The sequence below is a fragment of the Fopius arisanus genome, unplaced genomic scaffold (genome assembly GCF_000806365.1).
Source record: "Fopius arisanus strain USDA-PBARC FA_bdor unplaced genomic scaffold, ASM80636v1 scaffold00053, whole genome shotgun sequence".
Classification (NCBI taxonomy): domain Eukaryota; kingdom Metazoa; phylum Arthropoda; class Insecta; order Hymenoptera; family Braconidae; genus Fopius; species Fopius arisanus.
Window position 1 is genome coordinate 728,788 of NW_011887792.1, and position 15,485 is coordinate 744,272.

At 39.2% G+C, this 15,485-nt stretch overlaps 1 protein-coding gene across 2 annotated transcripts in view; it reads right to left on the reverse strand.

Moving 5' to 3' along the window:
• The window catches only part of Csgalnact (Chondroitin sulfate N-acetylgalactosaminyltransferase), a 49,109-nt gene that overhangs the window by 21,399 nt on the left and 12,225 nt on the right, over nt 1–15,485 (reverse strand). For both annotated transcript variants that reach the window (XM_011307387.1, XM_011307388.1), the window contains exons 3-5: nt 13,964–14,037; nt 5,042–5,091; nt 434–579 (exon numbers count right to left, since the gene is read on the reverse strand). In XM_011307387.1, coding sequence (XP_011305689.1) covers nt 434–579; nt 5,042–5,076 — 181 coding nt within the window. In that variant the 5' untranslated portion in view covers nt 5,077–5,091; nt 13,964–14,037. The remainder of the gene's footprint in view (nt 1–433; nt 580–5,041; nt 5,092–13,963; nt 14,038–15,485) is intronic.

Here is a 15,485-nt window from a genome sequence, read left to right on the forward strand (position 1 = left end):
CAATGCCCCGACGATTGTTTTGATGAAGAATTACGAGCGCAATGATTGATCGAGACACTAATTGTCTCTATTCCCTCATTTCGGAGAATTCATCGAGTTAATTGAATTGTTTCCGAGGAGTGGAAGCTAGTGGTGAGCAATAATGGAGAAGAAATACCATTGTGGAAGGGAAAACTAGAAGGGAAGTTGTATAATCTTGTTGTGAAGCTACTTAGTGTCACTGCTTATGCCCTGGTGTTTCATCATTTTGAGACTCACTTAGAGAATATTTCGTATAAAACAGAGGGTTCCACGGGGATCTACAGACACAGCTGTGTTTAGAATTTTCAGAAGGACTAATTGGAGTATAAATTAAATCCCAATTGAGATTCCCTCTTTCGTTTTTGTTTCTCAATTTATCAATTAACAATGAATTAAAATAATTTTTACTCACCAGCGGTGTCGATGACATCATCAATACTGTTGAATCCACAGCGATTCAGGAAGAGGAGTGATAGCAGCGATAACGAGCAAACGAGTACGAGGAGCCTCGAGAGCAGTCGAACCCCTAGCACCCGTAGCATTGTGTCCCTACGTCGCCTGTAATCACAAATATTTCACTGTAAAACCTTCCAAAAGATAAATAAATATAATAAACATATAAATTCAAAATAAAATTCAATTTGTAGATTACAAAATCACATGTCAAATGAATTAAACGCGAATATATTCCCCTCATGATACTTTTGCAAACCAATTCGTCTACTAATCATCCGTAATCCTTACATATCTTCTCAGAGTGTAAGAGAAAATTGAGAAGGGTGGAATGAAGTCCGTCATAGAAAAGACAAAAAAAAAGGGTTTAAAAAAAAAAATTCAAGTTTCGGGTTATGCCTGGGCGGTGTGGCAATGAAATATCGCTTCTTGTCTCGCCGGCGCAGGGCTTTTGCCCCCTTTCGCACCCCCCTATCCCCCATTTTTTTTTGTCCAATTCCCCCTGTCTTTATCCCCGGGGCTCTCTATTTCGCTGAAGAATTCGAGAGTCGAGCAAGGGGCTGGCCAGTTGCCAGAGCTTTCCTGTCTAAATCAATCATTGCTGGTGGTCTCGTGCCGGCCTCCACACTCAGCCACTGGATCACGTACTATGCTCCGTCCTTCTTTACCCTTCACATGGACCACCCTCTACCCCTTTTGTGTGATCTTCCTGAGGGGGAATCCCTCTTGATGAGCTTAACTTGGCTTCAAACTCACCCAGCATCAGCTAACGAATCTACTCTCTCGTTTCGCCAAGGTGGAGCTTATACGATCGATAGATTCTCTAGCACATAAATTCTCCTGGAGTAGTGTAAAGAGTGGGGCAAAATGGAGAGATGAAAAATAAAAAAAATCGACTTCACGGAATTTTTTCACCCAATTAAAATGTCAGCTGACTAGACACTGAAAGAGTAATTCGATTAAATAACGGTAACATAAACGTAATTCACGATGTCGTTGCCGAAAATTACACCTGTATCGGTATTAATCGTAATTTATGACTAGGATATGGTGAATTCCGTTTATAATCGTAATTTACGGGAATTGTGAGCATAATTTACGATTGCCTTGTTGTAAAGTACGTTTATATCACTGTAACTCACGCTTTAATATCACCCGTAAAATACGTTTGCAAGTGTCAAGTAATTGACATTTTTTCCGTCACATTGATAAAGTAAAATTACCGGAATTCTCCATTTTTCCCCGTTATCAATTAACTTGAACATTCAGCCAGAAACAGAGGAATTATTTGACGCGTTTCAAAAAATTTTTTATTCAAACTGAATTAATCAAGTGATTTATTAAAATTCACGTTAGAAAAATCAATAAATCAATTGAAAAAAAATTGATGAAGTGAATTTATGCATGATCTGCCCGTCCGAAAGTTTCATTCAAAGCCAATTTTTAATATTTTTTTCATAACAGCTAACGTATGCAGCATTGGTACGTAGTTCGATCACGAATAAACCCATCTGCAGTGGCATTGAGAGGCGATGTATGGGCTTTGGGTGTCGGAGTTACCCCCAAGATGAAGAAAAGAAACGAAGAAATGTAGACCGAGACATTCTCGCTTCGGGCACAAACCTCGTGGCTTTAAAAATGTGTCACGACGTTCTCTACGTGCACTGGATAACAACCAATTCGAATTTCAGGGAGACCAGAGGAGAAGGACGAATTTTCGTTTCAGTTCCTGTGACACCAAACGTTGAGGGTACAGATCGAAAACCATCATGAGGTGGCGGTGGTTTTATGAACTCCGGGAGGGCAACAAATATCTTTCACTCTCTCGAAGAAAAACGACCAATTTTTACTCCCGCCGAGATCGCTTGAGAATTCCAATCATGGGAATGCCAAGTTTTGTGCATAAAATTGTACATGAAGTTCTGGCAAAAATTCGGGACGAGATTTTGTCGAGGAATCAAAAGTCCCACCACTTGTCTACCGTCATTTACTTAAACCCCGAAATAGTAACTATTGGAAAAGAGATTATTGACTCTAGTCCAATGATGGAATATTAAATTTTTATGAGTTATATTTTTTCCAGTCTAATCGGCTCTGTTCCTCATTTAATCCCTTTACTAGGTCGCGCAAGTCATTGATAATTAACGGTATAGCGCTCAAAATGAATCACATAAACCTATCTGATTCATATATATGTATATTATATATCTAAAGATATTATAGTTTTTGTTCATTATTATTAGTTTATTCAGAAAAGAGTGGTACGAAAGTTTTCCGCGAGAAAAGAGAAATTTACCGAGAAATTGCGGCAAATCCTCACGTTTTGCACACTCGAGTGTTTTCATACTCGAACGATACATTTTCTTCAAGTACCTATTAAATTTGGTACATTGTCAAAATATGTATCAATTTACTAGTGAAGTTGATGTTAATTAATTGTGACGATAATTTACTGCAATTAGGCGATTAGGATTGAAGTCAAAATGAAATGAAAAACCTCTTGCTCTTTTAATATAAGGGATCCGATTTCAGGATAAAATCCGTTGCATAATTAATTAATTCATTAAGAAAAGTAGAAGATGAAATTAAAGGTTGGAATAAACTACGAAATTCTCATGAAATATAATCTCTAACAGCGTAATAACCCGCGTTCTATATCTACTCGCGTGACATTTCACGTTTAAAAGAATTCCATTCGCTAATTAATTAATTTCGTAATAAAAAGTGGTCTGACCACGTCATGGGTGTACCTACTAACGCAGGACGATAACAGGACGATAAATACAATTTGCTCAAATATTTCTCAAGCTGTACCGTCAGTACAAAAAACAAACGTTCAATTACTAGCAGTTCATACTCATTCAACTCCCCGCAACCCCAACCAGGGGTTGAATAAAAAAAAAGTGAAGGAGAGATAGAAAAAAAATGTCGGAGCGGTCCCGCGTTATATCTATGTGATCTACTTACGCCGCACAAATGCCGTCTGACCAAACCTATCAATATCCACTTAACCCGCTTCACCCACTTATGATAATTAAAACAAATGTCTGAAACTTTTCCACCCCTTCCCGAAAATCTCGTCCCCCTCCCCTGTATTCCCGTATCTGAGTGAGTTTGAAACTCTGAGAACTGAGAAACACCATAATCAGTAGCGTTAATGTCCTGGCTGGAAGGAAGCCCACAGGAGACTGGCTATTCGTCACGTCCTCCTTCTCTCGAGGGTGCACAACCCTCTCACACAAACACCGGATCCATGAGAGCGGCCACACACCCCTCGTTCTTCATTAAGAAGACGTGAACCTTCTGCGTCTCGCAGTCTCTATTTCTCTGGGAATAACCCCATCCACCCCATCCACCCCTACCATCCCACATTCAATCCCCCGGGACTGTCCAGCACGCGATCGTCTGAAGATACAGGCACCATCTTCAGGTTGAACTGAAAACACGTAAGGTTGACCTCGTAAATTTTCGAGGGGATCCTTGAGTGGCTCCGGGGGATCGAACGTGCGGTTAAACGGCATCATTTAAAATGTTATTTTTATTTTGAAGAGGCACGTCACATGGTTTATGGAGTCATTTCAAGATTGTCGTCGGAGAATTGAGAAATGCAATACGATGAGACACGAGGAAGTATTGGAGCATTAGAAATGCGAGAATCACCAATGATAAATGAGGAAAAATGAGGAATTAGAAATAAAAATAGAAGAGTGTGAAAAATCCAGAGAAAAATTGAAGAAAAATAAAAGCAGCAATCAGTATATAACTAATTCCGAAAAATTAACTCTTAAAAGCCGCACTCCATACCAACCTGAATAACCCATTTCCTCCGTAAATTGCGATAAACACGACCTCTCACCACGAAGAGAAAAAAAAAATGCAAATATAATGCGTTCAGAATGAATTCACCCTGTCTTACACCCCTGAAAGCCTGACAGCGGTTAGAAAGTACCCCTAGTGCATTCACCCCACAAGATCCTCTAAAACGAGGTCCTGCCCTTTCCTCCGTTATGAAATACGGCAACAGTAATGCTCTTTACCGTGTATACGCGTACCCTCAGAAACTCCTTTTCATCCCCTTTTTACCAAGCATGTCCCACCGTGTCTCCACAACAGCACCATAAAGGGATCCTGAATTTTCATATTTTCCTTTCATTATTCCCTCTACCACAATTCTCCCGCAACTGGTCCGATGTTATTATAGCGACGATGCCACCACAGTACGTGTGAATAGACGAGATCCACAAATTGCGGTCAACAAGCTACACTTCACGATGTGCAAATCGGAGAAGAGTCGTCTTCTTGTGACTCGTTGAAGACAGTTGAGCCCAACAAAAATATCAATACGACGGAAACAACAAGCTAAACCCCGGGATAAATAAAAGCGAAATAATCTAGGAATCGTTTATTTGAATAAAACAAAAAACTTCATTCACCTAAAATTTAATAAAAAAAAATGGTACGTCTAGTGATCTAGTGAAGAAAATTGATTTGGTTCAATTAAAAAACAATTTTTTATTTTATTCAATTAAATAATTCGTGTAGGTGGAGATTGAATGAATGTACTCACTTGAATGGTACCCGAGCCACTGGAATTGTGATCATGAGGTCGCTCTAGATCTGCAACAAAAGTGGAGAATAAAAAAAATAGATTAAAATGTCAAATTGAATCACGACAGGGCGTTTAATCAAGTAATTTGTCACCACGCCGTCGTAAATTCACGTCAACACACCAGGAACCAGCGTCAAAAGGTCATCCAGGCTTTGATACCCATCCCCAGCTCCACCCACTAGCTTTCCCACCCCCTAATTAAGTTTCACATGCGATGAATTAAGCGGACGATGCCCCAACATCACTCGAGACCCCTTCACACCCATCAAGATTATCCGACAGGATTGCAATCGAAAAAATGCCTAGATGCGCCTGTCCTCAAGAGTGTGCGCACCCCATTTCTCCACAAATCTTAACTCTAAAATTTTTTTCCCCGAATTCAAACGATTTGATGAAAATGTGACTTCGGGGTTAGAGTGAGGGTTAGGGTTAGGGTTATTTTACATTTTTGAAAGAAGGGCCCCAGATATCGATTTGGGTATCCTAATGAATTCAATTGCATCGTTCTAACTTGAAATCTCATCGAGATACAGCGACTCGAAATTTCCAAAATCGATTTTTTCCCGCCAAAAATTCAATTTTCAAAAATTTGAAATTTTGAAAAAGAGGGCACCAGATATCGATTTGGGTTTCCTAATGAATCCAATTGCATCGTTCTAACTTGACATCTAATTGAGATACCGCGACCCCAAGTTTCCAAAATCGATTTGCGCCCGCCAAAAATTCAATTTTCCAAAATTTCAAATTTTGAAAAAAAAAGGCCCCAGATATCGATTTGGGCTTCCTAATGAATTCAATTGCATCGTTCTTACCTGAAATCTAATTGAGATACCGCGACCCCAATTTTCCAAAATCGATTTTCGCCCGCCAAAAATTCAATTTTCCAAAATTTCAAATTTTGCAAAAAAAGGCCCCAGATATTCACTCGGGCTGCCCACTGATCCCAGTTCCATCGTTCTACTCTGAACTTCCGACTTCCGATATAGTCTGAAGAAATTAAATCTATCGAGCACTTAAAATCCACAAAAAAAAAAAAACGCTCGAGATATTAACCATGAAGAGAACAATATGAGGCTGACATTTTCCCTGAGCGGTGGTGCTCTAATCACCTCTATGACTCTAGGCAGGGGTGAGCGGATTCGATCGTCTCCGGCTATCCCATGTACAGCTGTACCCCCATGTGTCAAAGCAATTTTCGATACAACCACCGGTTTCCCTCCCATTCTACCCTGATTGGCACTGGTGGAGGTTCACGACCGAGGTTAGGTACACGCAATCAGCTATGTTTGCTTGAGCTACAGCTTGTTATCCCATTTGTATGTGTGCAAGCGAACTGACGGGGTCCAGACGTCCGATGAACCTTCAAGCCTATGACATACAACGCCTACAACATGTCGATGAGCCTCATTACCGGGGGGGTAATTGCTTCATTTATTGAGACTTTTAAACATTGATTCAGATGAATGCACTCTTCTTTGATTGATCAACCATCGATTTTCAACAAGTATTCTAGTACTAGAGTAGTAAAATATTTTGGTACTGAGAAAAAATAAACTCTCATGTATTTTCCTCAATTTCACTATAGACTCAATTCAGAAAGTTTAAATATTGTGAATTAGTCCACTTTTCAATCACTCCATCTCAACTATTATCCCCTAAAAAATTGATACGCCGAAAAAAAAAAATAATGATAAAAATATCCAACCCACGGGATAGTCCCAGCGATAAGCCCCGAAGCAGTATTGAACGTAAGTGAAAATTTTTACGACCCCATAAACCATCACATCTTCACATCCAAGGAAATTGAGAATATGGTGGAGCGTTGAATACGGCTATGGGGGGTATAAGAATGGCTTGTAATAAGGTTCGGATGAGCTCGGGTATACGTTCAACGTCAGGGGCTGCAGAGAGTCAAAGTAAGGAGATGAGTCTGCTGAGGTGCACAAAAACGAAAAAAAAAAAATGAAAAAATTCCTCGAAAACTACCAAAGAAATTGGCTCTTACCTTAAATCAAGACGACCACCTCTTTTCAATGGGACAAAGAACTATCCTATTTCCCACTGTTGTCCACTGATCCATAAAAATTAAATTTCACATCGCCATCTCGAGAGAAAGAAAAAGGCGACTTTATTGCGAGAATGAAAAAAAAAAATATCTGAACAGACGAAAATAGTCACTCCTCGTTCAATTTTCCATCCATCGTCCCGAGGTTTCGATTAAACGACTCCACCCATATGTACCCAGAATTGACGGGTTTTCAAATCTGTGTACCACCCCTGCACCTCCACCCCTCCCTCCCTCCGAGTCAACCAACTCACCCCCTTTTACCCTGTGAAAAAAAAAAAATTTTAGTGCAAACGGTACGTTTTGTGCTTCAATTTTTTTGTTCGATCACGTCATCGCGAGACTGTCGTGTGTCATATATCTGTGCAAGCTTTTGCCAATCCATCGGTGCACCCACCCACAGTCCACCCCCGTAGCACGGATATTCGTCGGTATTTTTCCCTATGGATTTAGCAATTTTTTTACTGTGTCTACTCAGTTTTCAGGCGAGTCACAAAGCATTTTTAATCAACGCCCAACTGCGTCGTATTTTCGAGGGACATTGACACTCACTGCCACTTGACTGTTGACAGGAATGATATTGCAATCGTAAAAATTTCATGAATCAAGACTAAACGATATACGATGGTACCCTGTTAATGGATTCATGAAATTTCAGCCACACCGCCATCTGAATTTTTAATTATATGATATGATGATGATGATGTGGAAGTTAATTTGAATTTTCCGCATTTCGTATGGGAATTATAAAAAAAGACGCTACGTAATTTTTATGAAATAATAATTGTAAAAGTGGATTAACCGGCTGCATCTATTCTAGTTATCTCTGTTCGCGACTGGGTTGAAAGCAATTGCTCCAGGAAATGATTTGAAATTGCCATTTTCATGTTATGATAGTCGGGGGTAAAAAGCCCGTCGATTTCCGAATTGTTGAGAAACGCAAGACAAGAGATGATCCAGAGAAATTCCGGATGTGAAATAGGAAATGGGTAGAAAAGAGAATGCAGTATTGACAGGAAAATGTGTAGAACGTGACATTCGTCATTGTGAATAAAAATGTGAAATTACCCGGAACATAAATCTAAGAATATTCAATCTCGTCGTTGAAAGCTTTTCTACTCAAAGTTTTTCCTGGTGAAATGAAGCGATAGGTGTCAGCTTTTGTCGGGAATTATGATTCGAGACTGCATTCCCTAGAGGAATGACGGATGGAATTCTTATGTTGCAGTCGATCCCTTCATCGTTCGAAGAAAAGCTATTGTTTTCGATATGAATCAGCCGTAAAAAATGACATTCCATGCGCCCCATTTTTTTCAACTCCGAGAAATAAAATTCTTTTCAATTCAACTTGCATCATTAATCTTTCAACAGCAGCTTGAATTTCAACTCCCATGATCAGGATTAAATATTAATTTCGATTAAATTGTCCGATTGTTCCATTCATAAATGAAAATCAATTTCGTATAAATTCATGGAGGGAAAAAAATTCCAATTATCCAGTAATTCTGTAGCAGTGTAATAATGCCACCCCGAAGTCGACGTATTGCTGTTGCTGACACAAATCACCGGAAGTAAATAAAAATATTGCACTAAATTCAAACATCGCTGTTCATTCTCTCAATTTGTAAAATACCAAGTTTCCCTTTGAATTCGCAAACATCTGTTTTCGACGCATCACTCTCCACCCGTATAATTTTCTCCTAATTACAACTCTTGAGAGTCGAAAAAAAAAAGAAAAAGTAAAGGGGAGAGTAAAAAGAAGTGTAGAAGACGCGAAGGAGATAAAATCAAATATTTTCACACAACTACCGTCTAGGAAGAAACTTGTGATGCAACTTTAAAGTGACCCTGTTCTCGAAGTTAACTTGCAACTTCCTCCGGCTCCCTCCACGTTTAACTCCTCTCCTCCACCCCCGTTGGGAGTGAAATCCTTTGGAGGACAAAAAGCAAAATCAAATAAGACAAAGTTCGCCAGTGAAACGAGTGGTAGATAGCAGTAATGAGCCATTCCGAGAATATTTTCAGGTACCACGCTAATCGTTAGATGTGAGAATTCAATTTGATTCAAGGTTCTGCGATAAGACGGCATTTACCCTGAAGAGAAATTTTTTGTCAGAGTATAATCCCCCAGTGGAGCTGAAGGACAGGTGGAAAATAACAAAAAAAAAAATCACGTGAAATAGCGGGTAATATGTCCACAAACAGAGTCGAAGAGAAACAGAAATCGAGGTGGCAAATGTCTCTGGGGCATCGGTCGAGTGTTTGCACGTACACGTGACCCAGGGTGTGCACTCGAGAGAGATGAGTCCACACTCTCTGGATGTGCCCCGGAAATTCCAAAAGCTTTTTTCCCTCCGCCAAGGGGTTTACAAATCCAGAGGGAGTGGGAAGATTCCGAGAGATCTTTGGAGATTCGCCAAACAACGACAATGGACAGAATTAAGACTAATAACCAGATACTAATTGATGAGAAAATAATTCACGTTGCCAGGGGCAACGCGATAATTCAGGGAGAAATGTCATTATTGAAATAATCAAACATTATTTTATAACGGAAAGCTAATCTTCCTTTTGATTCAGATAAACCGTTTACAGGGGCATAATCTTTCAATTCACCAAGAATTGAAAAATCCAAAAAAACGATATTTCAACCTCAATCTCGTATTTACCTTTTCACCACGAAAGAAAATCACTTCCACCCCAGAATCTGGATGATAAATACAATTTTTCACAAAAATAAAATCCACATCTTCAATCTTGGAAGGGGCCCTTTGTCCCGACCCTTAAAAGAGAGAGAAGGAAAAAAAGATGTGAAATAAAATGTCTTCAGAATTTTCTAGAGCACGAGAGCTCAGTTGCCACGATTTTTCATTTTCTCCGCAGAAGCGTTTTCCTCGGGACGAATTACATGTCTTCCGACACAGTTCCACGAGTATCTAGTGGATGACGGTGGGTGAGAGAAATTGTGGGAATGCAGTCTTGGGAAATATCCTGGGAGCTGGGGCCGCGAGAGTGCAAACCCATCCGCCCATCTGCCTCGAGATGAGGGTGGATAAAAAATTGTGAAAAGAGGGGTTGCGGGGTGGTAGGGGGGTACGAGTGGATAAAACGTAGGAACTTGTGAATGGAGGGGGGGAAAAAAATTGTTGGTGTGAAATATGAAGGGTACGGAGACACCCGCGTCCCAGACAGCCGCCTTTCATTCTATCCCGAGATTTTTTTTTTTTCCCAGAACAGTTGTTGATCTGATTCCTCTACATTCCGGACAACAATTCTCAACTCATTCCCGTCAATTCCATTCCGCCAATAAAAAAATTTTGAATTATCAAGAACAGAAGAACAAGAAAATTCAGATGAAGAAATTCAAATAATTTTGTTTTGATATCAGTGAATTTTTCTTGTGTCTTTGCGAAAATATTCGGTTTCATACTTGGTTAATTATCTCCATTTCAGGTAATTGGAGAAAAGGAAATGAGTAAGCAGAGTCATCTCGGGGTTAAGTGAAAGGAATAAGTAGAAAATTGTGAGGATGAAGGAGGGGGGAGTGAGAGAAAAATCTTGGCGTGTCGTGTTTTTTTTTTCCGGATTACCGGGTCGGAGCTTTGCGTAATCCCAGCCTTCTTTTTCACGGTCTTATCTCTCCTGTATTGCAGACGAGTTAACCTAATGAGAATTCATCTCGGGAATTCCTCCCCCACTCAAATCATAAAACCACAATGATAAAATTCCGAGCCAAACAGAAAACCTGTTCAATCCATCTACACTAGTCAATTCATCAATTTTATAGATCCCTGAGATTCGAAAAATTCAACTAATTGGCGTGTCACCTGGGTGTGATTGATGTTGTCCGCCTTGGCCGTTTCATCAATCACCTCACCCTCCCCCAAACGTACCCCAGAAAAATCACTATTTCCACTTGTTAGTGATATTTCCATCAGTGACAAACTGACAACCCTATACCCGTCAGTAAGACCCACACCGAATATATTTCAACTAATAAAAATAACAATTCCTTAACTAGATCTAAATAACGTCTCGTAATTTTCGTAAATTACGATCGCATACACATCATTTACGATAGCTCTGAGGAAACTATGATTCTCAACAATTCTCCGGTAAAAAAAAATTGTGATCGGAATATTTTTTTCCAAATTTTCAAAAAATTTCTGGAAAACTTTTCAGAAAATTTTTCTTTTGAAAAAAAAAATCGGGAGACAAAACAATTGTATTTTTTGGAAATGTTTTGAAAAATTTTTCATAAATTTGTTTCGGAATTTTTTTTTTATCATTTTCTAGAAATTTGTGCGAATTCAATTTTTTCTTTTGATTATACTGTTGCTTTTTTACTTTTTTGATATTTCAATATTTAAAAAAAAAACGCCATCTAAATAATAAAAAAAAAATTTCCTATTCAAATTTAATAAAATTATTTTGTTTCCCGATTTTTTTTTGCTTCATAAAAAAAATTTCTGAAAAGTTTTCCAGAAATTTTTGGAAAATTTGGAAAAAATATTCCGATGGCAATATTTTCTTTACCGTTGCATCCAAAATTGAAAAAGGGAATAATTTAAAAGCCGAGTCACTTTTCACCCCCACCCCTCTCTCATCCCCTACATATATACGGAATGTATCGATTCCCTTTATTTCTCGCGTTAGAGCGCAAGCGATTACTTTTCCCTCCCCCTCAATTCTTCAATACTCGTACGGCAGATTGATTTCTCCCCCATTCTGTACATTGAAACAGAGCGAGGACGATCGGGAGAAAAACTATCTGCACTTTTTCCTCATTCGCGGTACAAAAAAAAAGACATAAAAAAAAAGAAACTAGGAAGTAATGGGGAGCGTATCGGTGTGCGTTTCCGCCTTCGATTCCATTATTTTTCATTTGTTTCTCGCGAGTAGGAGCCAGTGGGTCTCCATGAATAATTCATGATGCACTCGGAACGTCTCCTTTCATAATATAATTCACAGCATTATGGATATACTTGGAACATACGAAGAGGACCTTTTCCTCCTCACGGGTATGTCTATTCGTCGTATTTGCGTCGTAACTCCGCATCCTCTTTATGTCGTGTCTCCTGTCTTCCGGAACGAAATGACAATGGCTGCCTGATGGCACAGGGAGTGAAATGGGTGATGTCACAGAGGGTGGGATTGGTATGAGTTGCCAAATTATTATCACAAATGAGCGGGAAGAGAATATTTTTCAAAATGCACTGAGAGAGAAAATAGTCTGGTGAAAATTAAATCTTCACTTTTGATATGGAGCTCATTACTTGAAAATTGACAAGCATGAAAATTGACAAGGATGAAGCTGAAGGTTATTGGTATGAGTTGCCAAATTAATACCACAAATGAGCGGGAAGAGAATATTTTTCAAAATGCATTGAGAGAGAAAATAGTCTGGTGAAAAGTAAATCTTCACTCGTGATATCGAGCTCATTACTTGAAAATTGACAAGCATGAAAATTCACAAGGATGAAGCTGAAGGTATTGAACATAAAAGAAATCAATCGTCAGTTTAAAATTCCCGCGACAGGTGCAGGCCACCTCTGACACTAGACAAAAAAGCTCTGGAAAAACTGAGGAATTAAGAGAATCTGGCAAAAAGCTGAACAAAACGCACGTGCGAGAAAAAAGTGCACATTGAGGTGCAGATGTTGCCTGACTCCTCTGATTCCTTTAATAACAAGAAAACCTTTTGCCCCTCTTGCGAAATTCCCCGGAGTGAGGACATGTAATAACTTGTGATGATGCAACGCGCAAAAAAATAGGAGAGACCGGCAAAGATGGACAATGCGAGTGCAGAACGCTTCATTTTCCAACTGTGCACGTGTACGAGGTCGAGTGGCTTCCTCTTTGATGTTTTGTTTCAGGATTTTTTCCCTTTTGTTTCTAGGACAGAAGAGCCCTTACGTGTCAACGAGTTGCCTCTTTTTTTTTTGTTTTTTTTTCCGGAAACACGAGTCTACTTTGCACTTTATTTAATCTTCGCAGGAAGAAATTCAATAACATGGCACGGAAATAAAAAACTTTATTTTGATACCTATCAGGTAAAATGGAGACTCACAAAAGCCTGTAACTAAGACTTTCCAAAGTCTCAAATTGGGAATTTAAAAACTCGCGAGATGAAAAATTCAAACGTCGGGAGTTAAAACTTCTCTAAGTCCTAATTGGAGACCTTTGATGTTCCATTTGAGAACTGCCCACCTCATTGGATTTTTTTTTCAAACCAATACCCGCAGAGAAAAATCCTATAGAAATGACTACAGTACAAGACGAAAAAAATTTGAATTTTCACGCGCAAGCGATGAATGTCTGATGAAAAATGTGAATTGAAAAAGAAACTGCACAAATTGAATCGACCCTGATGTCAAGCCCTGAAGTTCTGAAAGCCTCAACCTGACAATTTTTAATATTTCAAAAGGGCCATGAAAAAACGAAAAAAAAAAATACTGAATAATCCCAACGTAATTAATAAATTCTATCGGCTAAAAATCTAATACATCTGCAGACGGCATTTAACCAACCCCGCGCGATACCGAGTTTTCAGTCACTATAAAATTCTATAGTCTATACATTTAATGTAACTGCATTTCCTCCCGAGGCTTTCATCCAATTTTGTGGTTACAGCAAACTTTTCCAACCCAGAGAAGAACTCACTAGCTCACCGCGGGTATAACAAGATTAAGATCCTGAGAGTAAAGAGAGAGTACAGGGGCTACGAGGGGATAGAGAGGGTGGGGTTGGATTGAAAGTTGGAATAGTTAAGAACTCGTGGCAAAACCATCTCTTACTTGAGAAATTACACTCACCCTTTTCTGTCGCGTGTGCCGCCCGTTTATCCACAGTTTGAATGTATGCAGGAGCCGAAGTTGCACCATCTCCCCTGAAATCATAAATATCACATTTTAGGAAATAATTAATTGTGATGAGCAATAGTGAAATGGTAAATTTGCTGGTGTAAAAAATAGTTTGGAGAGATATAGTGAAATTGCTGAGACAATTGTCCAGCAATGAGTGCTGATAGCAGCTGTCAAATAAATGATAAGATCTGCAACGAATGGGACAATGAACATAGTAATGTCCTCTGTGATGAGTCGTCGGAAGACCTGGATGCTGTTTAAATCGGGGATTATTAAGGCAGTAGACGGTTACCCGTTGGTTGCTCCAAACACAAGGGCAGCAATACTCTGGTCTCTTTACTGCATATTGCCGCAGTTTCATATTTCAGTACTTCAAGAGATCTCCCACTACTGCAGGGAAAATCATTTCGCCTGTGAGCTTAACTCTAGTTCCCAGAGGCTCTTGCATTATCATAATCTCCGATTCACCAGATAAATATCTACACCTGACTTTACGTAAATTTTTACGTATTTTAGTGGGTAATTTTTACATTTCTCTCCCGTGGATTTTCAAAAAAAAAAAAAAACAAATATCTAGCAGTGATCTTAATAATTTCGACGAAATCGAATTTCGAATCAGTGGAACTGTAGGGATTAATACCCTCTATAGTATAATCTATACAGTCGATTTTCCCACTGGCAAAATTAACCAAAAATATTTCCACCCCTGAGCATTAACTCGAAATGAGTTTCTCGAAGTTGTTTCCATCCTTCTTCACTTTATTATTCCATTCCACTGAACTCCGAAATGGAGAATACTTCCGGTTTTACGAGACAACATTTACCTTTCGCTTTTATTATTTACGGCGGGGGAACGGGGGTGGCATGAAAGAAAGATAAGCATAAGTGTTTACGAATTTCACGGATTATTAGCAGGTTTTTAGGAGCAACAGGGAGATGGCTGTCATCAAAATAAGGGAAAAGTGTAGCGATAGCTCGCGGCTTTTACGGTGAAGTTGATGGCACGTGGTGGCATGAAAAATTCAGTCGTAAATGAGAAAGGATCAATTCCACTTTCCTGAACAAACAGCAATTTCTCCATAAAATTGTGGCATTACACCGTGAAAAATGTTTGGAAAAATTACGTGACAACTCATCCTATCGAGAGATAAAATGCTTATTGTCTCGCCGTTGAATAAAATATCGATTATAACTTGTCAATGGAATATTTAAATTGTGTACCCAGCATTGAGCGATTTTATATCTGAAATTGACTATTGAGTAGACTATCGATATCTCAAAAGTTTGAGAAAGAGTAGCAATAGCAGTAGAGCACTAGAATTTTTTCAAAGAATTTCTCTCGGTGTATCGACTTTTATGGGGTCGATGGGGTGGTGGGTGGTGGTGAACCTCCTCATCTGATAGATTCCAGTCGAATACGAATGGATCAGCCACAACCCCATCTTTACGAGAGCTTCTCACTACTTCGGGG